The following is a 27212-nucleotide window of genomic DNA, read 5'->3' as shown; positions in this document are numbered from 1 at the left end:
TGCATTTTTCTAGCCTCATTTACTTCTTCTGTTATTACTTCAGGAGCGGGTGTTATTGGTGGTTGTGAAACTGGTTCAAGTTTGGGTTTTTCACTATCACCGGGGTTCATAATGGCAAGAGTAGAATACGAGGGCTTAGTGATTACAATAGGAGTTTCGGCCGACTTGGAGAGAATACTACCTGCTTGGGGGCGGAGAAGCTCGCTAGATCCCGCTGATTGGAAATGGAAGTAGTCGTCTTAGTCGGTATTCCGGTCACTTTCGGAGACGCAACAGTAGCAGCATTTTTTGGTTTGCATGGAGGGCAAAGGTATGTATTCTTTAGTTCTGGAGAGTATTTAACTTTACCGCATGTGAAATGAAACCACTTGTTGCACTTAGTGCATGCTACGCCACCGGTCTTGCTGGTTACATTGGCGGAGCAGATTCCACATGTATCTTTAGTCATGGCTAATTCTGGCACAATACACAGGAATAGGGGAAGTGTCGGGACCCGCTCACCTATTCCCCCCAATTCAAAGGTAATTTAATACCGGTGGGTACGTACGGTGCTTGCAGAAGGTACCCTCTCCTCTTCTGCCTATTGCCTGGTATATCCTGCCAGAAATCTGCACAAACAACTGCTCTTAATATATGTATTTGGTGTTAAGCGCGGCCAAATAAAACGCGGCTCTCAGGAAGAGTCCGGCGTGATTCGACTTCGTAATCCGTGGTCAGCTAGTAACAAAATACAGCTCACAGAGGAAATGCAGCGCGAAGAAATCGCCGTTCTCAATGTTTATCTAATATGAAGGAAAGAATACCTGATGTAGATTTGGCAAGACGTGATTGGTTTAATTTATTTCAATAGGAATGATTTGTGACGTCACTAATGAATTTCTTCAAGTAATCTTCACTCCTGGTTATATATATCACTTATATGGATTAAAATACAAAGTCTAAGAATATATATATATTGCAGATATCCTTTTTTTACAACCTTGCAATAATTAGAGTCTTTTAATTTACCACGCTACTTAACTGCAAATTAATCATGAGCCCTAAAGGAACTTTTGTGGAAAATGTTTTAATAACCTAGCAACAAATAGTGCCTTGATTTACCTCGATACTTAACTGCGAATTAATCATAGGCCTTAAAGGAACTTATAATATAAATACGGCTCACCTGATAAATGAAATTAAACTTTAACTCATACGCCCAAGCACAGGTTTAAGATACCATTGCACAACATTCCCCTTCCCTGTCCCCAACAGTGCTTAACGGTTTCAAATTCATCCTTTAATCCGTTTCTGCATTGTTCCATATACACTATTTTGATTACCTCGTCACTTATGGGGCATTTTGATCTACTTCCTACCCTCTCCACTCATTCAATTCATCCCTCTTTGACACTGTCTGAAAACTTCAAACTGATTCTTCAGGCCAGTCCTGAGGTATTACAGTTAATTTAAAAACTTGGGCGCACAGAGCGCCTTTTGAGTAAATGTGGTGTTATTATTAAGCTTGATTTGTAAACAATAGCTAATTTACGTAGCCATTTGATTTTCGGGGTCAAATACATAGCATTACATAACATTTACATAGCAATTGACTTTGGGGGAGCGGAGATTATTGTTTACCCTTGTGGTATAGTTATATTTTATGATAAACCTATATGTTATATGTGGTATATTGATATGTTTTTGAACCAATCAACCATCTCAAAAGAAATATCAAATAGCGTGGGAGATGCAAGGGGATTGGATATGAGAACAGCACAGTTGAGGGAGGCTAGTTTTCCTCTAATCTCCTTTAACCTCTAAAAATGGTGTTTAAGTTTTCAGTTTATAACTGATTGAGTCTCCTCCCAAGTTTTTAAGAGACCCTTCAGTATATTTACTAGCCAAAATGTTGGGTAGGGGGGGGGGATTAACAGAGTCTACTGACTGACTGGCCATTTTTACCGATTGTTTTTTTTCAATATAATTAGCATAATGTCTGTTTCGAATACAATACGTAAAATCACTGCACGAGTCGGTAAAACCGCTGCATTTCCCAACCGAGTGTTAGATTTCGGTACAGATCATGTCACTATTTTAATGTTGACTATTTAACCAAATAGAAAGTTGTGGCGCCATCTGTAAAATCACAGCATGAGTCGGTAAAACAGTTGTATTTACCGATCAAGTTCAAAATTTCTTCAGATGACATGTCAGTATTTTCGTGGTCTTTATTGAAACGAACAAAGAATTTAACCGATTTTTTTTACCGAGTGACCAAAAATAGTGAGGGGCGTCCCCCCTCTCCCCATACGTGACGGCCCTAGCACCCTTTTCCTAAAAAGTAGCTGGAGAAAAAAAATTCTAACCCTTTTCTGGACGTCCGTCAGGCCTTTTCTATTCGGTAATAATTTCTTTTTAAACAATGTGACAAACCAATTTAGGGGTCAGACCTACCTACCTATAGGGATCAAGCTATCTTCGGAGATATATTTATCAAGCCTTAAAAAAAACTGCGAAAATATTCGCACAAAATTTTAATATTTTTTATTCCCTAATTCTTGCAACATCCCCGAAAGTTGCAATTTGATCACACAAGCTGTTCTGAAATTGTTACTTTACGTCTGCATTTCAAAATGCTGGGTACCGTTAGCGTATTTTGTTTTGCTCAAATACGTATGTTGTTTGGAGAGTGAATGTTTGGAACACTAATAATACCCAGTTTTGCGCTATAGTCTACAGATGAAAAGTTGGTTGATTTCATTACTTACGGTCTTCATCTTTAGAATTTTAGGGGGTATTTCGATTCCAAAGACATATTTATTGTAGCTTTCATCATTTTGAACAAAATAGTTACCTCAAAATTATCCAATATCACGGGGAAGGGATCGGAGCAAAAAATGGCAAGCATACAGGGTTAGTTGCTCTCAAATCAATTCTAGCGCTTAAAATAGGAAAAAGAACTTTTAATTTTCGATTGATATAGATCCCTTCCAAGTTTTTATGACTACGATTTCCATATAAAATGACTGGAGACAAGGAAACAGCAATAAAACTAACACATTGAAGGCACATTCTTCTTTAAAGTATTGCTAGTGTATTGTCTTTGATTAATCTACACGTTGCGACCCTTAAGCATAAGAACTTCTTCAATACCTTACAGCTTGTCTAACACCTCATTCTTTAACACAACCACACGTCTCCTTAAGCGGCGTTCACAAGCGTGTATAGCTAGAATCCCATGTTTAGACACGTGTCTAGCCAGAATCCAATGTCTAGGCAACGACCATTCTCAAGTAAAATTCGGTGCTTAGCTAGACACGCTAGACAAGGCGCTTGGCTAGACATTGGGTTTTAGCCTCTAGTACCCAATGTCTAGGATTTTCGGTTACAGCCAATCAGAATGGGTCAAGATCCACTATTTTCATCATTTTCGTTTACATTTGTAAACTGAAATTTAATTTTTGCTTTCTCATTAATTGTTTTTTTCATTTTAGGAAAATATACAACACCAGAGATATAATAATAAAGCACACTAAGGCAATTTTTTTGCTTATCTCATCCATTAGCTTGTGACAGTAAAAATTGGGATTGCAATTTTGAAAGTTTTGCCTGCATAAGCTCCGTTGATTGGCTAGAAATGACACTTTGAAACTAAATTTGTAATTTTAGCTAAGCACTGAATTTTACATGTGAACGGTCGTTGCCTAGACATTGGATTCTGGCTAGATACGTGTCTAGACAAGGTATTCTAGCTAGAAACGCTTGTGAACGCCGCTTTAGTGACTAAACTCAATTAGTTCGAAAGCATAATGGCGTAAATTCACTTCCTGTTTTTACCCCATAGTACAATCACCTCACCTGTTTAAACTAACAAAAACCTCAATGAATTCAACGAATACTCAAGGAAAATAAAATCATGCATAACAATCATTTCTATATTTTTATTTAAATGCTTCCTTCTCTATGCCCTTATTCCACTGCGAATTAACTCCTTTTCAGGTGATCTTTTCTTACTTCTGCTACAAATTTGCCTTTTGAATTAAATAGCAACTCTGACACCAGCTCTGGGATGCCAAATGGACACTTTTAGTGCCTTTTGGACACTTTTTAACTCTGAAGGACACCGGGACACTATTGGATCAAAAAAGGCAGCTTTTTGAAATAAAGGACACTTTTTGGACATTTTTCCAAATCAAAAATCAAATGTCTTTATTTTCTTCTTCTTTTTTACTTTTTTTTAATTTGTACTTTACTTTTAAGCTTTGGTAACGGCTTGGGGGTTTTTCTTAGATGTTTTTCTGCCCTGCGCAAGCACCATTTATCAACCGAATAGGACCTAAAGTCTTAACCAATGTGGTATGCTAGAACTATCAAATCCATCCTTTTCTTCTATCCTACGGTTGACGTTTGTCATCAAGTCGGTCAACTTCAAGGACCTACCTACTGTTGGTGGGAAAGTCACCAAGGACGCTAAGAAGGCCGGAAACAAGAAATGAATGGCCATTCCCTGCTGGCACGTTCCGCGTAAATCCCTTTGGCGTGTAGCCGTGTGCATATGGCTGATATTATAAGCCTTCTGAAACCTATTACTGATTCTAAGTGGGAGCAAAGGGGTAGCTAAGCCTGTAAATTTCCACGGCGGTGGTGGGCATCCTGGAAATGAGGCTTGACTCTCCGTCCCAAGGCTAAATAGGAAATCCGCTAGCGCACCTCAAAGTGGTGAAGGGGTGTAAACATCACCGAGGTCCACGCCGAGCAAGGTGATGGTCAACGTGCTTTGGGTGACCGCAAGACTGGGGACCTTGTGATGTACCTTATCCTCAAGAAACACTCAATGATTATGACAAATATGATGATTAAAAGTTTGGCTACGGCATCCCCAGTATTATGCAATGCGACGAGAATGGCGTTCTCGTCGAAAAGTATGCTAGCTACCCTCCTATCAAGAAGGCACGGCCTGATATTGGCCCCTAGAACCTGTACTCGATTAAATGTGTATTGACACAATTTTTTGTAGCTGATGAATATTATCTTTATAAATTTGATCATCTGTGTGTTTCTGACACGAGACTAAATGGACATAACATCTTGACCCTGGAATTCTCGGATGGGAAGGTGGTCTCTTTTTTAACTCGGGACCATTATATGGATCCGGCCGGGCAGGAGTAAGTATCCTGTTGTCCCCCAAAGCAATCACTAGGCTCATCGAATATGAGCTTGCGTCTGAGAGAATTGTACGGGCAAGAATTAAAGGTTGCACGAACAATCTGACTGTCCTTAGCGTTTCCGCCCCAATAAGAGATGCCACTGAACAGCAAAAAGATCAGATTTTCAGTGACCTGCAGACAGTCATTGGTAAGATTCCTCGGAAAGACATCCTCCTAATTGGAAGCGACTTCAATGCCAGAATCGGCAGAAAGCTGAATAACTTGGAACAGATGAGCGGCAAGCACGGCCTCGGAGGCCGGTGCACAAATCGAAACAGGCTTCTGCTGTTCGCAATGCAGAAAAATCTCGCTGTGGCTAACACTAACACCTGGCTTAGGCACATGTCGTGTCATACGTAAACACGGGAATCTTGTGATGGAAGAGTAATGGCCCAAATAGATTATCTCCTTGTATCCCAATGATGGAAATCCATGGTGTTGGACTCGAGAGTGCGCAGAGGTGCTGGCACGGAATCACAAAATGGATCTGACCACTTCTTGCTGAAGACAAGGCTAAAGGACAGACTTAGCTCAAGGAAGACTACTATGCCGAACCAGAAAATAGACGCGTGGAGGCTGAAAGTAGATGAGGACCGAGAAGCGTTTGTTCTTGAACTCTCAAACCGATTCGTTGTCCTTCAAGATGACACCGAGGAAGCAACCCCGACTGACCAGTGCCCCAACTGGCCCTAGATAAAGATTGAGAAGAAATGGAGCAAACTCGAGTACCACATCAATAAAGCTGACTCATACATACTTGGGTTTGTCACATGTAAAACCAAGGAATGGATCTCAGAAGAGACACTCAAACTCTGCCAAAAAAAAAAGAAATGACCAACAAAAAATCCCCCACCTACAAAGTAATACGATAAGAATGCCAAAAATTATAAAGAGCTGACAAAAAAGATTACTGGTCTAATGTTCCTAGTGATATGGAAAGAGCCACATAACGGAACGATACACGAAAACTCTATCAGATACTTGGAGAATGCACTGGGAAGAAGAAGCAAACTACCATCCTCTCGCTTAAGGTGAAGGATGGGAAAATACTCATAAGCAGCGAGGACCAGATCGAAAGATGGCGAGCTCACTCCCAAGAGCTATCGAGACCAGAAGACAATAGTAATCGATAGCAACCACTTACTGCACCGCAGAACCCCCCACACAACCAGGCTTATGAAAATGTATGTACGGACCCACCCTCCAGGGATGAAGTAATTAAGGCGATCCAAGTTTTGAAAAACCATAAAAGCCCAGGAATAGGTGGGATTCCTGCGGAGCTACAGAAGGCTCTCCCTGAGCTGGTGATGGATAAACTTCATAGCGTGATAACTGAAGGTTGCGACGATGCATACATCCCAGATGACTGGATGACCTCAATAATTGTCCCTATCTTCAAAAAATGAGACCTAATGGACTGCAAAAACTACTGAGGTATATCCCCTATCCCCATTGCTGCCAAGCTCTTCGCTGTTATACATTTAAATAGACTGAGAGACACCAGAAAGAGACGAACATGACTCAACCAAGCAGGATTCATACCTGGCATGGGTTGCTCAGACCAGATTTTCAGCCTGTGACAGATCCTTGAACACCAGTTTAAACACCAGCAGGAAAAAATCCAAATCTTCATAGACTTCATTACCGCGTTTGATTCGATCCATCGTGATGCAATATGGGAAGCAATGAGAGATGACGGTGTGCGTGATAAGATCGTCAATCTGCTCAAGGCATACTATGCTGGAACAAAGGCCCGGGTAAGAGTCGATGGCGATTTTTCAGATGGTCCTGATCGAGGAAGGTTTACGTCAAGGCTGTGTCCTTTCACCAACTTTGTTCAACTTCGTCATCGATTGGATCCTCTGGGTCCTGGACAAGTATAAGGGCGTTGCAGTGAGCCCATCCTTATCTGTCACAGATCTTGACTATGCTGACGATGTTGACAAGCTTGCTGAATCTATTGCAGAAGCCCAGGCTATGAAAAGTGACATGGCAGTCAAGGAACTCTCGACTGGTCTCCATATAAGCCTACCAAATACAAAATCCATGCGAACAGATGGGATGGATAAAACCCCTTTTGCCCTACATGGTAATTAGATAGAGGACGTCCAGTCGTTCAAATACCTCGGATTGATGGTAAACCTTGCAGGCAAATCTTCATAAGAAAACCAGAGCCGCATATCGTCAGACTGGAGTGTCTTCCTTCAACTACGGAAGCAGATCGAAATATCACCACGCACAAAGCTCCGAGTGTATGAAGCTATGGTTCTCTCTGTCCTCCTCTATCGATGTGAAACATGGTCACTTAAAGTAGCCGAAGCGTTGAGCTTGAATATATTCAGCCTCAAGTGCCTGCGCTAAGTCCTGGGTTTCTGCCTCACAGAAATAATATCGAATGAAGAAGTAGGAAGAAAATGTAAGGATCGCCCACTTGTCTCTGACATTGTTAAGCACAGGAGACTGATAGGGTTTGGCCACACAATGCGCAGACTAGATGACCATTTAAGCAAAATATGTCTCAAATGTCTACCACTACCGGCATGGAAGAAGAGGGCAGGAGGCCTAAAGAAGACGTGGCTAGCAACAGTTAAGTCTGATCTGGAGCCAATTGGAGGATACCGAAAATACGGCCGTCGCTGGGATCGCCAGTGGCTTGAAATGGTGGAGCCTGCCCCTCTCGAGCGAAACCTATGGAAGGCGACATGTCGTCATCTGCTGGGCACCACGATGAGTCTAGATACGGCTTGAACGTGCAACAAGTGCAAGTAAGCACAAGGCTGTTATTATACTGCTGTCATAGAAAGAAAGGAGTTTCGCAGAAAAGCTGTGTTGCGGCACAATTTTATTTATAGCCGATAGCGAATGTTTCTGTTTTATATTGTATACTTTCAGCTGTGATTTTTTTTAATCTAACGCTTGTCGCCAGTTTCTATTGAGTATAACAAAAGAAAATTTATTTCAATCGGCCTTGTTTTCTCACTTTTTTAGTTCTCGAAAACGTCATTTTTTCTCCGGGCTACTTCTGAATGTTCAGAGAACGACAAGATAGAAGAGTTGTTAAAGGATTTTAACCCCTTGACCAACCAGTTGGACTGAGTGGATAAGGAGATTGACGTATTTTGTTGAACTTTAAAACCATGTTGGTCAAAATAGACATTTCATTGGTACAGCCGTTCGGACTTTGTCGCACCCAAAGATCCTTAATACCTACCGAAGATCAACGAGTCGCATCTTTTCCGCATAACTTATAAAAATCCAGAAGTGAAAATAAATCTCTATGATTGGTTCTTTACTTTTCGAATAAGATAGGTAGTGATATTGATAATCGATATAAAATTTCGCTCTGTTGACATTCTAATGACGATTTTTTTATGCCAGATCTTCAAATTGAACTAGTACTAGACTTAATTTATTGGTAGCGTTAATGACATAGATGGAAATACTTGCAGAACTCATGCAGGTAATAGACCGCGAGGTAGCGGAACAAAGAAGGACGAATTTCACAGATTTTTTAACACTTTTTTTCACAGCCTTTGAAAATTCATAAGGGCAACCCTGTATATTGGCTAGTTTTCTAGAGGAACACTAAAAGTGTCCATGTTTGGCTGATTTGGACTCTTTTGTCCTTAAAAGTTTTGGCAACCCTGCAAGAGCTCCAGCATAAAATTTTAAATAAAAACAAAGTGAAACATTTAAAAGTGAAAGTTCAAAGAAAGATAAATAACACGAAATTTGGTCACAAGGTCCTTGAAGACGTGAGGTGACCTCAACTCAACAATTAAAAGTGAAAGCATAATGCCTGGTATTATTAAACTGAAGAATTTTGTCCTTCTACTTATTGTTGGTACTGCCTCATTGTGTAAGTATATATTTTTGTTTTATTCCTAGAGCTTATGAACAAACCTATTCACCATAAGGTTAAGTACATTAAGCCTACCTTGCAAGGTAAAGTTGTAACAGATGTTTTGGTTTAAGTCTAAAAGTAGAACATGCTGAGAAAATAATTCAGTAAAATTCTACTTTAGCTACTTTTGGCTATCCTGGAAAAGGCTTGGCTAGGATAATTAAGCGTTCAGGGATGGGTCTACAGGCTAAAGTAGCCTAGCTTATGTCCTGGGAAGGTATTTTGAAGTACATACCTTCACTCCTCTCTCTAGAGGGTACTGACCTTTGATGACCTTCAAAAATCTGTGTGTTATAAAAGTGGAACCTTGTAAAATAGATCTTCTGCTTAAATAAAGTACAAAAAAATTTTCAGCTTCACAACTTTGCTCAATCCCAATTTATAAGGTTTTAAAGATAGGCCTATGCAAATATATTTCCTAAATTTTGAAAAAAAAACATAGATATTGCTTAAAATACTACTCAAATAGGTCTAACAGGAATTGAATTTTCAGAATTAAAGCCAGAGAAAAAGAAACTGATAACTGAAAATTAAGGAAAAATGTTGTTTGTCAAAATTTCAATAGATAGGCCTATAAGACCTGTCATGTAGGCAAATTTCAGGACCCTCTAGATGGAGAGGGAGTAGAGGTATGTACATTAAAATATCTTCCCATGACATACTTTAGCCTGTAGACCCATCCCGGAAAGTTTCATTTTCCTAACCTAACCCCTTTCCAAATGTAGCTAAAGTAAAGTAGAAGATAGCCAAATGTAGCTAAAGTAGAATTTTACCAATAATTCTCATACTACCTCCTTATAGGTCTAGGCTATGCAGAATAAATATAGTTTACACATTTTTACTGTATGCTAGCTCCACTTTACTTTACCCCCACTTCCCCCCTGACTTACAATAAAAACAAGTAAAATTGTAGTTTAACTACTTTTTGATATCTTGGAGAGGGGTTAGACTAGGAAAATGAAACTTTCAGGGATAGGTCTACAGATGGGATACCACCAGATAGCTAATTTGACATTGTATATATATATACAAATCTTTGAATTAGCCAACCAACCAACCAGTATTTTTAGCCTAAGAGTCCAGCTGGACATAAAGAAACAAATTAAGAAAACAATTCTTACTCTATAATATGCAGAATAATTCTAGTTAACACATTTTTCAGGGGGAGAGTCTTTATCTTCACTTCTTTTCTTGTTTTTTCCAGTTCTTCTAAGAAATTCAGGAATTTCTTAGAACCTATATTTCACAGAATATACACCCCCACCCCCCTAATGTGCAAATATATTCCTAGAATTGCATCCTCCATCTAAATATAACATCCATGTGCATTGCAAATGAACTTTACTCTCATATTAGTCATGTGGTGGATGCCTGTCCACAGACTAAATTGTGTAAGAGTGATGATAGTGATGCAAATATGGCCAGTGTAGCTAGATTTTGATAATGTGAATTAGTTACATTGAGATAGTGAATCCCAGAGAAAGAGACTGAGAAATAGAAACCTCCATGCATAAAGAACAATAAATTTAATAAAGGGACCCACCTGCTCCCCTTTGAAAGAAGATCTTTGGACATTGAAAAGTAAATGGATTAAGTACCATCTATTAAGTTGTTTGAATATTGCCACGTAAATAAAGACACCTATGAAGTTAATAAACAAACACACCTGTGAAGTTTGTTTGTAAACATTGATGTTCCAGAACATTTTTCATGTGATCCCGCTTTTTTAAATTTGGCGCCAATAGAGTGAAACTACAGTGCGCTATTCATCCTATACTTGTAAAAATGCTGCCGAAACGACTTTGCATGAGTCCGAAAAAAGGAACTGATCAGTGTGCAGCTTGTGGTTGTAATTATGAAGAAGAATGAATTGTGATGGTTGCAATCATTGGCTTTGTATAGATTGTCTCGAAATGACGGAGCCAGAGTATGCTCTCTTAACAAAGATGACAAGGTGTATTAGATACGAGTGGCATTGTCCTATGTGTAAAGGTGACAAACAAGCAAGACTAAATGCATTAGATATCCAAAATGCTATTACAAAATCCCTTGAACCGCTTCAACCAGCCGTAGTGGTCATTCAGGATCTTGATGTGAAAATTAAAGATGCCGTCAAAATGTCTTTTAGTGAGTTTAAGCGTGAAGTGATTGAAGATATGGATTGTAGATTTCAAGCCATTGAGACAAGGATAGATACCCTTGAGCAAATGTCTGGTGCCGCCATCGACCAGGACTTCCTGAATAGTCTTGTAGTCTTGCAGGTACAGGCTTTAAAAAGCAATCTTGATAGCCACTTAGAGAACAAAATGAAGCAGTTAATAGTTGAAGATAGAGACAGACAGAGACGTAACTGAACCTTGTTGTGTTTAGAGTGCCGGCAAATCCAGACAACAGACAGTTTATCCAGCAGTATTTGTCCCAAGAGTATAGCCTCCCAAATATATCCGTCATAAATCCCCATTGCTGAGCTAACCCAAATAACAAAACTAGCTCAAACTCACCTATCATTTTTTCTGTTGTCAACCTTGAAACAAAGAAACAAATTCTCCAGAATTCATATGAAAAGAGAGGAACTGGCAGAATTCAGTTCAGAAACAATGTATCCAAAGCAGACCGGACTAAAAGAGCCAAGCTATATGAAGAGATCCAAGCTCGGCGAGCAAATGGAGAGACGGATATTGTGATTTGGGGTGGCAAAATTGTATCAAAAAACTTGCTACCTCCAGCCCCTCCAACTCAGATGGAACTCTAAGTGGGCTGCCAAAACCTGTACATAGTTTCTCTTCTAGTGCATTATTAGATGTAAGTGATACTTTTGCTAGCGGGAAGTTGGACAATAGTTTTTACAGTGCTGACTTCTGAAAGATCATCAACTCCCTCTGATAGTGGAAGCTGTGGGAAGATTAGTGCCCTTAGTGTTATTTTCAGCAATGTTGATTGTCTAACTTCAAAGTTTCAAGAAATTAAGTGTGTTATTACATCAGGCGCTTCAGATATTTATGCCTTCTGTGAAGTAAAACCAAAAAGGACTACTATCCCTCTGACGGAACAACAGATACAGATACCAGGATACAAAATAATCAGCAACCTATCAAAGCAGGAAGGAAGGGGAATCATCCTATACATCTAAGATACTTTCCAGGTAGGAAATATTAATATTGAATCTGATTATCAGCCTTACCTAGAACAAGCGTGGATATCAATAAACCTACCTGGTGAGCCAATACAGGTTGATAAGATTTACAGAAGTCCAAGGTCCACTAATTTAGAGAGGTCCTTTGTTGAAGTAGTAAAACCAATTGATAGAAAAGTAGCAATGACAGGCAATCCTCTCATAGTCGGGGATTTTAACCTACCTTCCGTTCCTTGGATAGATGGCAGTGGCTATTCTGGACAGAAATCAGTTGTACCATTTCTTGAGTGTCTAACTAACTATTCACTTTACCAAGCTGTAAATTTTCCAACTAGGCACCAGGATGGCCACCCCCGTCATTGCTGGACCTTGTAATAGTAAACGACCATGAAGCGCTCTTAAACGTGGCCCCACTACCGCCCTTTGGTGCAAGCAATCACGCTGCCATATGATGCTCCCTTAGACTGTATCCAGAAAAATCGTTTTTACCAAACATGTGTATAGAGATTACCGTCTGATGAAGCAAGAGTTGGCAGGGCAGGATTGGTCCTTTATCACTGAGAATGATGTTGATAAATTGTGGAATATGATGAAGAAAATACTGCTAGAGGTCTCAGAGAAAAATACTGCAGTAAGATGGGCTCATAAACCCAAAACGCTACCATTTATGACCAAAGAATTAAAGAGAGCAAGAAATAAAAAAGAAAAGGTATTGGAGACTGTATAAACAGAATATACACAATAGGAACCACTACACAAAATATACCAAGACACGAAATCAAGTCAGAAATCTATCCAGAAAGTTATTTGAACAGCATGAGGAGGCTGTAGCAGCAGCAAGCAAGTTAAATCCAAAACACTTTTGGAATTATGCCTCAGTCCGTAAACCTGGTAGATACTCTGTTATGCGACTTAAAGAGAATGACCGTATAATAGATGACCCAATAGAAATTGCTAATGCTGTAAATAGGCAGTTTACATCTGTATTTACTCCACCTGATAATGCCCCTCTTCCAGACCCCCCCCTCACCTATACCATCACAACCCCTATGCCTCCAATTACAGTCAATAGGGTAGATGTAGAGACACGCCTAAAGAAGTTGAACCTAAACAAATTAGTGGGACCTGATGGTGTACACCCAAGGCTTCTTAAAGAATTGCATGTTGAACTATCAGGCCTGCTCACTCACCTTTTTCAGAAATCCCTTGATGAAAAGTGTATCTCACAGGATTGGCACACGGCCCACATAACCCCCATACATAAAGGTGGCAGCAAAGAGGACGCAAGCAATTACCAGCCAATCAGTCTCACCTCTGCAGTCGGGAAGCTCCTAGAAGCGATTGATAACACTGCAATCCTGAAAGACTTGACAACCAATAAACTATTCTCATCATGTCAACATGGCTTTAGGTCTGGTTGGTTGGTTGAAACAAATTTGATTGATTCTTATAATTATATCACTGATCTTCTAGAACAGGGGTTCCCAGTCACCATCATACTGCTCGATTTGGCAAAGGCGTTTGACAAAGTCTGCCATAAAAGACTTCAAATCAAGCTCCAAGCTATTGGGGTGAGTGGTGGTGTGGTTGAGTGGGTGATGCAGTTATTAACAGATAGGAAACAGATGGTTAAAGTATTTGGCGAGGATGGAAGGACGTTTTTCTCCAAGGTGGCCGGAAGTGGTGTCCCCCAGGGCACAGTTTTGGGTCCGACTTTATTTAATATATATATAAATGATGTGCCAAAAATCCTAAACAACAAAGTAAGCCTCTACGCTGATGACTTGAAACTTATCGGTTGTGCAGACACAGCAGAGAATATTAAGTCAATCCAACTGGACCTCAATACATTAACTCACTGGACTAATATTTGGAGGCTTGAATTCAACGCATAAAAATGCAAGACTCCACCTTGGGAAAAAAAACCCACACACTCAGTACCATATGGATTGTAGGGATGGGTCCCAAAATGCCATTTCCAGCAGCCACGGAGAGAGAGATCTTGGTGTCCTGGTAGACGACAAATTGAAATTTCATGTTCATGCACAAGCGACTATTGCAAAGGCTAATCAGACTCTTGGCTTAATCAAAAGAACGTTCACTAGTAGATCTCCAACTGTTGTGACCAACCTATACAAGAGTCTAGTTTGACCAAGGCTAGAGTTTGGAATGTGTATTGCATGCCCAATCAAAATGACAGACCAAGCAGCTCTAGAATCAGTCCAGAGGAGGACAACGAAATGTATTAGAGACCTCTATGATGTCCCTTATCCATCCCGTCTCCGTAATCTTAGAATACCATCTCTAACATATCGTTGCAAACGAGGCAATGTGATAACAGCATACAAGCTTCTAAATGCTGAGGATACCATTCCTGGCCTTTTCCAACTGGACAATTCAAATAGAACTCGTGGTCATTCTCAAAAGCTTTTCCGGAAACGAGCCAACACCAGACTAAGGAACAAGCTCTTCTCAAATAGAGTTGTCAGCTTGTGGAACTCCCTTAGTGAAAAAACAGTAACCTCTACCAGCATGGATGCGTTCAAGTCTTCAGTGGATAGGGAGTGGCTCAACAAACCGTGCTGCACCATTTGGGACGCCACAGATGATGTTTAACTATCATCACTGAAGCTGGCGGACACAGGATTCGTCCTATCGCTAGCAAGTGCGATTTAAGGTAATTTAAGGTGTCCCAGGAAGGTAAGCTATTTTGAGGGATAAATTTTTTGCAGTTCATATTATTGACTTATAAATAAAGTAAACATACCACACAATGCCTTTTTTATGTTCTTCCCAAATATAATAATCATTTTTGTCAGAAATGAATTTTACCCCCACTCCTATATACACCAATTCGGGGTATATATTTGCACATTAGGGGGGATGGGGGTAAAGCTTAAACTTACCTCTCATTTATATCAGAACTGAAATTTACCCACCTCTCCCCTAATGTGCAAATATATACCCTGAATCCCATCCCTATATATACCAATCAGGGTAGGCTATATATTTGCACATTAGGGGGGGGGGTAAAGTCTAAATTTACCTCTCATTTGCATCAGAAATAAACAAAAAAAGGCATTGAGCAATATGTTTACTTTATTTGTAAGTCAATAATATGAAAAACAAAAAATTTACCTTTTGAGGTACCTACTTCCACTCCTCCCTATGATCTTTGATGATCTTTAAAAATTGTTGTGTTATTAAAGTGAAACCTTACAAAATATATCTTCTGCTTAAGTGAAGTACAACAAAACTGTTTTTAGTCTCACAACTTTGCTCAAACCCAATTTATAAGGTTTCAAAGATCTGCAAATACATCTCCTAAATTTAGAAAACCCCATTGATATGACTTAAAATTCTACTCAAATAACAGGAACTGCATTTTCAGTACTAAAAGCAGAGAAAAAGAGACTGATACCTGAAAAATAAGATAAATTGTTGTTTTGTCAAAATTCCAATAGGTATAAACCTGTCAAGTAGGCAATTTCTACGACTTAGGAATCAACAGAGGGTTAACATAGAAGCTTAGCAATACATTCCCAGAGTATGTTTTCACCCTGGATTTATGAGGCCTACTGAAAGTTTCATCTTCCTAACCTGACCTCTTTCCAAGGTACAGTTAATCTAGAATTTTACCTCAAATATCTTCTAATTCCTATGTTTCCCATCTCATATCTAGTTTCTAATTTTATCTCAGTTGATTCAATTTATAATGGCATCAGGGTAGACATTTGACAAGTTTGGACAACCAAAACTGTGACTAAACTACTAACACTGCTTCAGGGTTACCTTGAGGAGTGGCACCTCCTGAGAAAATTATAGCCTATTAGACAACAGAGCATTTGCACTGGGTTCTGAAGAATGGGTAACTTTTCTGGGTTTTGTTTGTTTTGGTGAGCTTTTTTGGGCAGATTTTTGGTCTAGGATGGTTCCAAAGCATGGGCACTTCAAAAATTGGAAGAGAAGTTGCTAGGTATTTTCCAGTAAATCTGTCTACAGATTGTTTTTGGGATCCAACTGACTTACTTCTCAAATGGTTAGCTGTTCAAAAAATAAAGTTCAATCCTATTTTCTAAGGCTATAATAAGAGAAAGGATGAAACTGTATGGCCATGCTCTGTAGATGAAGGATAGCAGAGTGTCCTTGTTGGTCAACTGTCTAGGGCCAAACAAGAAGCAGCCTGTCTCCAAATTGGGTTGGAGGATGTTGTATGGAAAGACTCAAGAGAAATGGAAACTTCTTGGTAATGTGTAATTTTTTTTTTTTTTACATGTTTGCTTTTCAACTGCCCCAATTCTAGACTGATACTAGCCTATTTCTATCTTGATTTTGATGCTGTAACAGGTTGATCACTCCATTGTTGAAAGTAAATCTTGTAGACACATGACTTGCCACATTGTAAAGCTTTTATGCACTTTGGAATAATTTTCTCTAGATCTGTTTTGTTTGTTTCTGTTGGTATACCTTTTATTACACCAATGAAGGTGGGAGATTTAACAGAGGCTAAAATGCCAGGTTGGGACTTTTTCATCTGGTCAGCAATTGAGGAGGCAGTGGGTATACTTTTTACAAAAATTTTCCATTCTGGTGAGGAATGTGTTGCCTCTGAAATAACATTTGCAGCTTCAAGACATACTTTATCAATAAAATCTATCCTTAATAGCGGAGATGAAAGATTGGACATGAAATTTTTTAACACAACAGCATAGGTAGGAGGCTTGGATTGGTCCTTGGTGAAAGACAACTGAGCAGAAGAGGGCTAGGCAGAGGCTGCCTACACTGCAAGATGTTGTTTATTTAGCTTGGACAAACTGTCAATTTTACAGGAAAGTTCATTCATTTGACAGGTTAATGTTGCAACAATCACATCACCAATTGTTGCAATTTCACAGGATGGGTATATTTCAAATTTTGGGATCTTATGTTTTTCTTTTGATGCAGTAGATAACGACTTACAAATGTCAAGGATATTTTCATCACCTTTTGGCATCTAATTAAACATATTCCAATTTCTAGCACCTGATTTATAACCCCCTTTGCCTTTAGAGTGGTATCATGACTGAAAAAGCTTGTCAACTTAGCAATTATTGTCTCTATTTTGATACCATTGATCATCAATTGAGAAATAAAATTCAAAATTGGACTTGAAATAATTTTTGAGTCATCCATTATATCATAATTGCACTTATGGTTGTAATATTCAAAAGATAAAGAATTCACTCCAAATCAGTGCCAATATAAACTCAGTCAATCACCACAATTGGTTAATTACCACAAATTTTAAATTCAACTGACGTAAGGGAAAGTCAGTACAGAAAAAAAAATAATCCAAATCAGTTCTGAGTAATTATTGCTCTGCACAGCATGAATTCACATGTAATATAGCCTATTCAAAACAGGTACAAAGTTAATATGCCTTAAATTGAATTAGTTTTTAACTTGTCAGATACCAAAAGAGAACTGAACCAAAAGAGAATATCCCCAGGAAGATCATTCCAGATAGAAGTACAACATCAGATGAAGCTGTTCCTTATGTATTTGGTTTTTGCTGTGTCCTCCTTTTGATAATTGAACCAAGCTGGGGGCCTTTATTGTCTGCCTTGAAGGATGGACAAAGGGGGGCAAAGTGTACAAGAGCTCATCTGAGGGAGGCAAATTCATGCACTTGGAGAAAATAGCCATTAATGCTACATCAAACCTTTCATTTAGAGGCTAGAGCAAGTCATGAGTAGAGGTGCAGCACATCCTATTCTTTATCTTCTGGAGTGGTGCCAACAGCATTTTTGGAGCACCAGTATATAGCAGACATCCATATTTGGCTGTGGCTCTGATGCAGGTCTTGTAGAGTGGGATAATCAAGCTTGATGGAAGAAGGATGGCAAGCTGGAGTTTAATAAAAAGCTCTTCTGTTTTCAATGCATTGAAGCTGATCTGACCACTTTTTGATTTTAAAAATATCCATCTGTAGGGAAGAGGAGGCTTGTGTTGAGTCTTTGTGTTTTGGGGTGGCTGAGAGTACTGTGGTATTACCTTAAATTGCATGTCCAATGAGATAAGGTGGTGATGAGCCTCCTGTGGAACATCTTGCTGGTGGGGTGACATGACCATGGTTTGGTATCCCAGGTTAGCCTACACTCTGCATTGGCTTAGTCCTGGTCAACACCTTTCTTGAACGCATCTAGGGTTTGAGACTGGATAATGGCTTTAGAGAGGCTGTTCCAGTAAGGGATGGCGCATACAGAGAAGAATCACTGGTGCTCACCTTGATGGCAATGGGAGAATTGCAGCTTCTTTGTGTGACCTCTTGTTGTACTTGCAAGGGATGACAAGAAAACGACTTGAAAGGTCGTTTTCTAGCAGTTTGCAAGTAGTGATTGCGTCTCTTGTTTGATAGACTAGGGTGGGGAGTTTGAGGGATACAAGGCATTCCTTGTACAGCATGTCTTGCAAAGCTAGTATGACCTTTGTTGCTTGCCTTTGGACATTCAAGTGCCTTAATGTCCATTTTGTGTGTGGTCATAAAATAGCTTTATGTAGCTTCTTGACTGCACACAGCTTCCTGGTGGTATACTTTGTTTTTAAGAGCTGTAGGGCTTGGTTTGCTTTAGCAACTTGAGCTTGTGTGTGGCTGTGGAACTTGTGTGTGTCATCAACAATAAGCCCCAGGTCCTTCTCCTCACTTACAGCTTCAAGTAGGTCATCTCCAATATAGTAAGATTATTTAGGATTATCATGTCCAAGATGCAGGACTTTGCATTTTGACACGTTAAACTGCAAACCCGTCTCAGATGGCCATCTAGATAGTTGATCTAATTCTTCTTGTATTGTTGAGTGATTGGGACTAATTTGGGCCTGTCATAAGAGATTGCAATCATCAGCATATAGAGTCAGTGGGTTTTTCAGGTGAGTTGTACAGTTGTTAATATATATACTGAACAATGTTTTTGGGCCTCAGGATTGTGCCCTGTGGGACTCCACTAATGACAAAAATTTCATCAAAATAAACAGTTTTACTGGTGGTGTCATAAACAACTACCCTCTGAGTTCTTCCAGTAAGAAAGGCTTAAATCCTGGCAACTATATCCTCATGCACCCTGTACGCTTCCATTTTCAGGAGAAGAAGTTGATGCTGTACTTTATCATAAGCTTTTGCTTGATCAAGCATAATGACATCCACCAGTAAACCATCATCCAAGAGTCTGGTCATAAAGTCATATGATTCAGTGAAGTCTTTGTTGATTGAGTGACCTTTATGGAATGGAAACCATGCTGACTTTTTGAAAGTGACTGATTTCTTTTAAGTTGAGAGACCAGTGTGTTACTTATGATGCTCTCCAGGACCTTGCATACAACATAAGTAAGACTTATAGGGCAATAATTACTGGCTTTGTCCCTTTGTTGAAGATGGGCCTGATGGGAAGATGGGCTCAGCAATTTGTTCAGCTGCTTCTTCTAATAGTCTGGTTTTAGGTTATCTGGCCCAGCAGCATTATTTGCATCCAGTTTTTTAAGCCTTTTCAGAACATTCTCAATACTTATAAGTCAACACCTCTTTTTGGATAAAATCTCATTCATACAGTAAGACATTTGTGATTCCTTATGGTCTTTTATTGAAATAATTTCATAATTGGACTAGAACTTAAAAATAGTTCACCTTGATCTTGGATTATATTATTTGACCTACGTATTAGATTGACCTACTGCATATATATTTTGATTCAAATACTGGACTAGGCAGGTGTGCCTTTCCAAAAACTAACACACAAGTAGGGTAAAGGTACCGATGATTTAACAGTGCAATTTTGGAACCCCTGTTGAAATCTTCCTTCAAAACAGAATAACTCTACTTAGTCTGGACTTGGAGTGTCATCTCTTGAAGCCATTTTTGTATTTTATAGATAGGAAACGTTGAGACAATATCCAGTACACCCAGATAAGAAAAGAATATTTAATTCAGTCAGTTTCCTGTTTTCAACAAGAAACGAGCTACCAACAATTTTTTCGGTATGCAAGCTTCAAACTGCTGTTACTTGGTTATTTATTGCAAAAAAAAGTTGGGTTTAGCACCAATGCATCAAGGTCCACTTGATTTTACCTGAGTTTTAGCCAAATTAGCTTTTTCTTGATAAAATTGAATTAAAATGGTAACAAATATTACATTGTTGAAACTAGATTCCAAGTGTCGAAAATTCTTGTTTAATGTAGTGGAATACCAGGCGCACTTAAAATGTTCCTTTGGTCAAATTCAAATGTAGATAATGGCTTCTACAAATGGATTTTTTTTTTTGCGAATATCTTGTAGTAACCTTGTCAAAATTTTCGACTAACAGCAATAGGCCCTGTCGAGAAACAGGTGATTCTGTAAAAACTTCACTGAATTTGTAAAACAAATGAGAAATAATTGGTGTTAAAATTCCAGGGTCCACTGACGAAAATATAGCTGTTGAATTTATGAATACCCACTACTGCCAAAAATTGCAGAGGTTCACATGGAAGTAATTTTTCCCTTTCCTTAGCACATCAATGAAACTAAAAAAAAAAATTCTCAAATTTGGGTTGGAAATTGAATACTATGCGGTTTTCTTTTGTGACAAAAAAAGCGAGGTGCCATATTTTGTTGTTAGGTTTCTGGACTTTCCTGACAAAGGACAGTCCAAACTAAAAATTTTCAAGTGGATTAGAATTGCAGATCACACTTTGAAATAGCTAAATGGCCACTGTGGCCACAATGGCCAATGAACAAATCTTTGCTGGGCCATTAAAACTGACAGGAATTGGGCCATTCCAGATAGCGTTTGGAGATGCTATTCCTATGGGTTATATGCAACACTTGGAACAAAGAAGATTTATGTGATCTAGGTCACAATATCACAGTCCTTATAATTAACCAGTTTTGTTATATTAAATACTAAATATTTGAAACAATTTTTTTAGTTTTATTACTTCTACTTTTTGAATAGTGTTTTATACTTTTATACATACTTGGACTATCTGTCTTGGCTTTTTCTACAACTAGCCATGTCTTGATGCCTACTGCAAAATACTTGATTTTCAATTCATTAAGTTTCAATCCATTGGGTCGTCAATAATTTACACGTGACAATTATTAATTACTCACATTGAACATAGAGTTGGGTTATCACATTTTTTTTTTTAACAAAAAAGTTATGCTTCAACTGCCGTCTTCTTTCGAAGCTTTTCAACTTTGTCGCTCTACCACATTATATATACATATTGCTGTTTTGGAAAATCTTCGCAAAATCTGACAAGTCAAAAATTCGTTCAGTTTTCTTCCGGTTTTGCCAAATATCTTTTGTGTTTTCCCATTTGGACTCGCAACTCTTATCTAGTTAGAACATTCAGAATTGCTGACCTCATTATAGCTGTGGAAAATCAAATTCGTGCTTATATTTCCCATTTGACGAAGTTGAACTATTCTTAGTCATCAGTACTGGTCCATTAGTTAAGATATATCTGTTGTGATTTTTTAAGTGTTTGTTTTTGCGCTTAGTGTATATTTCTTCTTTTTTTTCATTTATTGCTCTGTCTTCCTTTATTTGTATGACGGATTTTCCAATAAATAATAATAATAATGATTAGTCGTTCTGGTAAACTGGGTGGAGGGTTTGCTATGGGCTGAGAGTAGAAATTTGTACCAAAGCTAGGGTTGAGCAAATCTGCTTTTTCTTAAGCCTCTGAGTTCTTTGTGTCATCCTCTTTCATGAAGTCTGGGATATTACGTCTAGAGGGGCTAGCTGCTGAGACATGATGCCAGAACCTCTTTGGATTCTGCTTTGCATCAGCTTCAATGGCCTCCTTGTGGTTTTCTACAATCTTCCGAGTCAAATTTCTTAGCCTGTTTTTGAGTTTCTTGCACGTGTCATAGTGGTTATCACATCTGCACTCTACGTCTTTGGTCCATGCTCTTTTCTTCTTCCTTCTAGCCCTTATGACTTCTTAGGTAGGAAGGGGATAGTTTTTGGCAAGGGCGACCAGTATATCCCGGGAATGTTTATTTTCTGCAGCTAGGACTACTGTCTTAAATGCCTGCCAGTTTTTTCTATGTTACCACTGTCAATCACACTCTCCCATTTTATCTTTGACAGGTCCTGGTGTATCAATTCATAATCTGTAAAGGATTTTTCACTTATTGAAGTTCACCTGTATCTCAGTCAAGATGCAAATAGGGTCACTGGTTCGAATTGCAGGGTGATAGGAGTAGATTCGATCAGAATCATTTTTCACAACTAACTCTAGTAAGGAGTGCTGTTGCTTGTCCCTGAATTGTGTTGGTTGGTCAATAATCTGTGTCAGTAGGTTGTCAGTGAGGAATTTAGTAGTGATACATGAAGGGCTACTTTCAGGGGGGAATCCTATACCTTCAACCCACTTAACATCAGGCATATTAAAATCTCCAAACAAATAGATTGTTGAATGCTCACAGGCATTGATTTTAGATATGAGATCAGATTTATAAATGACTCAGATCCAAGGTGGAGTTTCAAACAAAACTTATTTGGTGGAAAAAGTTTTTCTAATTAATTATTTTGTTCGTTTTACATTGACGCAGTCTTTTTCAGGGAAAAATAAAATAATAATTTAAGTCTTTTCGGTTTTTTCTTTAAGAGTTCATAGTTTGGCCTACTATATGTATGCTGGAGAGAAAAGAATATTTTATATTTTTTTTTCTATTAGACTCCATAGTTTTTACTTTGAAGATTATTTTGACTTTATTTCTATTTATTTTTGGTTTAATGAGGCTCTTTACTTTTCTTTTAAAAACTTGTTCCGTATGTTTCTTATTAAAAAATGCTATTTGTATGTAATTTAATTTAAAAAAAAGTTTTTCAACTGAAAGTAAGGAGTAACATCAAACTTTTAAAACGAACATAAATTGTTACGTAGGCTATATGAAAGAGGTTGCCTCATCCTCAAGAACTAAGTCTTTACGCTAAACTTTTTCAAATAGAATTTAAAACAAAGCTTATTATTCTAATTAAACGGCCATTGTGTTTCAGGAATCGTAATTAAAGAATTAGGACACAAAAGTCAAAACTGTAGCGCAAAGAGCAAGGTCTTGAGGAAGGGCCAACTCCTTTCATAAATGTAATAATTTCGGTTTGTTTCAAGTTTTGACGTTGCTCCTTACTTTCAGTTGAAAAAACTTGTTTTTTAATTTAATTTCTGATCGTTTTAAAAAATAGTACCGGGAAATCAGGCTTTCTCTCCATGAAAAATTCTGGCACTTGTGTATTATACGTCACTCACTCGAGTTTACGATGCGTAAAACTCGAAAACAAACCGGTTTCTTCGTTACTTTAAAACAAATTTGGGCTATATATTTATTGACGAAGACCACACTGCATTTTCATATCAAACAAACACAACTTAAAAATAATAGGGACATTTTTTCAAGACAGTGCACTTTAAATCGGTGAATATTTCAGCCCTATGTCCAAGGGCCGTCTTCAGCACAACATTAAAGAATATAATATATATATTATATATATATATATATATATATATATATATATATATATATATATATATATATATAAAACTTACATTAAAATACGAAGTTTAAAACTAAAAATGCTCCTGAAAACTTTTAAAACAGCCCCAGCATCCTTACTTCAACGAAGTTAAACCAGGACTAATAAATAGAATGATGAGAGAGGATGAATTCATTCGATCGAAATAAAATAAAATTATTAACTGCAAGTTTTCAAAGCTAATTTTGCTTTTTTAGCAGCTAGTCTTAAAGGCCTTTTTGTAACGGGCTTAGTACTATTGTCAATTGGTTTAATAAAATATTTTGTTAGATCATTTTTAATTAAATTTGAGTATAAAAAATTCAGTGAATATTCTCCCTAAGTCCCATATTCTCGCCTAATTTCGATTGATTCCCGGACTACCTGTTTTATCCCCAAATCACTACTAATGAAAGAAGATTTTCCAAAAAGTATTGTTGGCTAGGATTATTAGATATATGGCTAGCTAAAGCAGAATCAAAGGAGTCATTAGAACTATTAGCAATTAACGCTTTGTCTATTTGTTTCTAAATTTGTTTCTAAAGTAACGAAGAAACCGGTTTGTTTTCGAGTTTTACACATCGTAAACTCGAGTGAGTGACGTATAATACCGCACTCCTTTTAATTTTTGCTTGTTTTGACTTTGACTGGGTTATCTATTGTAATTTCTGTTCCTTTTGGGTTTCATTTATTTATTAATGGTGATTTATGGTATTTTTACACTTGGAAGATAAGAAAAACAAACTCGTAGAATTTGACAATGCTTTCGTCCGTAAAAACTTGAACAATTTAGAATGTGTTAGTTCCCGAAACCAACCATCCTTTCAAAGGAAAGCTAATCCTTCTTAAACATTTTGTGGCCATATATTTTTAGCTTAAGTTTGATGATTTCTCATCCATATTTTTTTCTTTATTTTAGTAATTTGGCGGCCGCTACTGCCCAAAATTGCAGAAGTTAATATGGAAGTCTTTTCCACAAAAATACATTTGCGTTTTTTTTTCCAAGTTTTTAACATACTTATTGTGTGTAAATTTCTCTTTATCCCTTTCTTTAGGACTTCTCAACAAAACTAAAAAAACACAACTCAAATGAAATTCTCAAATTTGGAAAACCCAATTCTCTACGGGGAGTATTTTCTTCAATCGGAAAATGGACGGAAGATGCACTTTCTTATCTCTCCCCCCCCCCCTCGGGATTTTGCCTCCAGATCCGTCATTGTCCAGTTGCTAAATATTGGGAAACTGGCTTTTAAGAAAGAGTGTTATGGACAAAGAGAATTGTTTTATATTGTAGAATAAATTGTATACTTATTTCAAAGGTGGCTTTTAAGATGGAGGAGGGGCTGCAAACCCAGATTACAGATTTTTAGCCATGCAGGATCAGTTGCACTATTTTTAAATCGGACCCTTTTTCGAGGGATTTCAGGCTCTTTCGAAATTCCTGAAAGCTTGTTTTTGTAATTCATAAACTCTATTTTGTTGTATGTGGCTAATACCACTAGTGAATACCACTATGGCTAGCTACCACTCTTGAATTACATTTGATTCTGAATAATATGGGATTTTACTCAGGAAAAAGAGTTTGTTTAAATATATTTTTACTGTTGGTTAATATGGGCCGGGATTTGCCATTTATTAGGTAACCATGATGTGTGAGGTTATACTGCAGTAGTACAACCTTGTTATTTTGTTACTTTCCTATTTAGTTCTTATAATGAATGATAAGAAAATAACAACAAACAAATGGAAGGAATAGTAGGGTTTTACCCTCCTCATCCACAGTCAGATTGGAGGACTCTCTTGGAGGCAAAATCAGTAGAGATGCCATAATAACTCGTGACAGGAGTCCTTATATGGGCATAGAATACTGACAGGAGTCCAAATATGGGCATAGAGTCATTAGGGAGAATGATTGCGTAATCGGTCAATGACCTCTTTCTCCAGGTGTGTTTTTGGCACGCCCTCAGCGAATGTTGTTGTTATTGTTTTGAACAGAGTAATTAGAGAGAACACGTGGTTAATGGGATCAATGTTGTTGTCGTTTCCGAGCCAACTTTCTTTTCTGGTCAGTCTAGAGTTGGCAGTCATTAATCAAATTGTTTCCAGGGAGTGTCTGACAGATGACGTCAAGTTAATTAATGTCTTTGGAGTTCGACCAGAACTGTCTCCGAGACAAAGTTTTGATCACACATGACAGATGATGTCATGATTGATTGATTGACACGAAAGGGAAATTAATTTGTTGTTCTAAAGAGAATTGATTCATGAAAGGGGAATTAATTTGTTGTTTCTAACAAGAGAATCGTTTCCGAGCAGACGTATTGATCTTAGCGCGCGAAAAGGTTTCCAAATAATTTGAAATGCATTGGCGCAGAGATGCCAAACAAGAGGAACATGCTGAAATTCCGTTTGGGGGTAATTTTGGCGAAACCGTTGTAGCTATTTTATGGAATTATTTCGGCGAAACAGCTAGAGACATTTTAAAAGGTGATTTTTGAAGAGATTTTGGAGGAGGTTTTGAGTGTGGTCGTTATAATACACAAGTTTCAATTGAACAGTGTTGTGAGGGCCTCTACCCCAACCCAAAGGGCCCCGATTGCTCTACCCCAACCCCAAGGGCCCCGATTGCTCTACCCCAACCCCCAAGGGTTCCGATCCTCCTACCCCAACCCCGAAGGAAGCCCCCGGTTCTCAAAGGTTCTCTGGGCTTCCAAAGGACCCCCCCGGACCCCCAAAGGCCATCATCCTGTCCCCAAATGCCCCCCAGGCTCCCAACTGGCCCACCGGACCCCTAAGGGCCCCTCCCGGACCCCAAAGGCCCTCCCCCGGTCCTCAAAGGTCCCCCGGACCCCCAAAGGCCCTCACCCGGCGCCCAGTGCTCCCACAGGACCCATCGGGGCTCAAGGGCCCCCGGATCCCCAAAGACTTCCCCGGCCCCCCAAAGAGTCCCCTCTCCAATTTTTTTAAATACTTTTTATGGCTTTATTATATCTTTTCTGAACAAGTTCCTTTCATAATTTCATTCCTAAACCCATTTTCCAACCTCAAAGAGTCCCCTCACCATTTCGTAAATACTTTCTTAAATTTTTTAACATGGTATTTTTTTTTTACTTTTTTACGGATCTTAAAATGACATGCACACAAAAACTTACATGCACAAAAACTTACACACACAAAAAATTATACACACACACAAAACTTACACACACACATTAAAACTTACACACACACGCAAAAACTTACACACACAAAAACATACACACACACACACACAAACTAACACACACACACAAAAAATAACACACACAAAAAATTACACACACACACAAAATTACACACACACACACACACAAAAACTTACACACACACAAATATCACACACACAAAAACTTACACACACACACACAAAAACTTACACACACAAGCAAAAACTAACATTCACACAAAAACTT

At 38.4% G+C, this 27212-nt stretch overlaps 1 protein-coding gene across 1 annotated transcript in view; it reads left to right on the top strand.

Annotated features, from left to right (window-relative positions):
- Window positions 1–8848: 8848 nt before the first annotated feature.
- The window catches only part of Uxs (UDP-xylose synthase), an 80990-nt gene continuing 62626 nt past the window's right edge, over window positions 8849–27212 (top strand). Inside the window, exons 1-2 of the mRNA XM_089103357.1 lie at window positions 8849–8884; window positions 8983–9048. Coding sequence (XP_088959483.1) covers window positions 8985–9048 — 64 coding nt within the window. The 5' untranslated portion in view covers window positions 8849–8884; window positions 8983–8984. The remainder of the gene's footprint in view (window positions 8885–8982; window positions 9049–27212) is intronic.

This window comes from Artemia sp. Qi Xiang Cuo, chromosome 17 (genome assembly GCF_049724085.1).
Source record: "Artemia sp. Qi Xiang Cuo chromosome 17, ASM4972408v1, whole genome shotgun sequence".
Classification (NCBI taxonomy): Eukaryota; Metazoa; Arthropoda; class Branchiopoda; order Anostraca; family Artemiidae; genus Artemia; species Artemia sp. Qi Xiang Cuo.
This window is presented reverse-complemented; position numbering and strand designations above follow the sequence as displayed.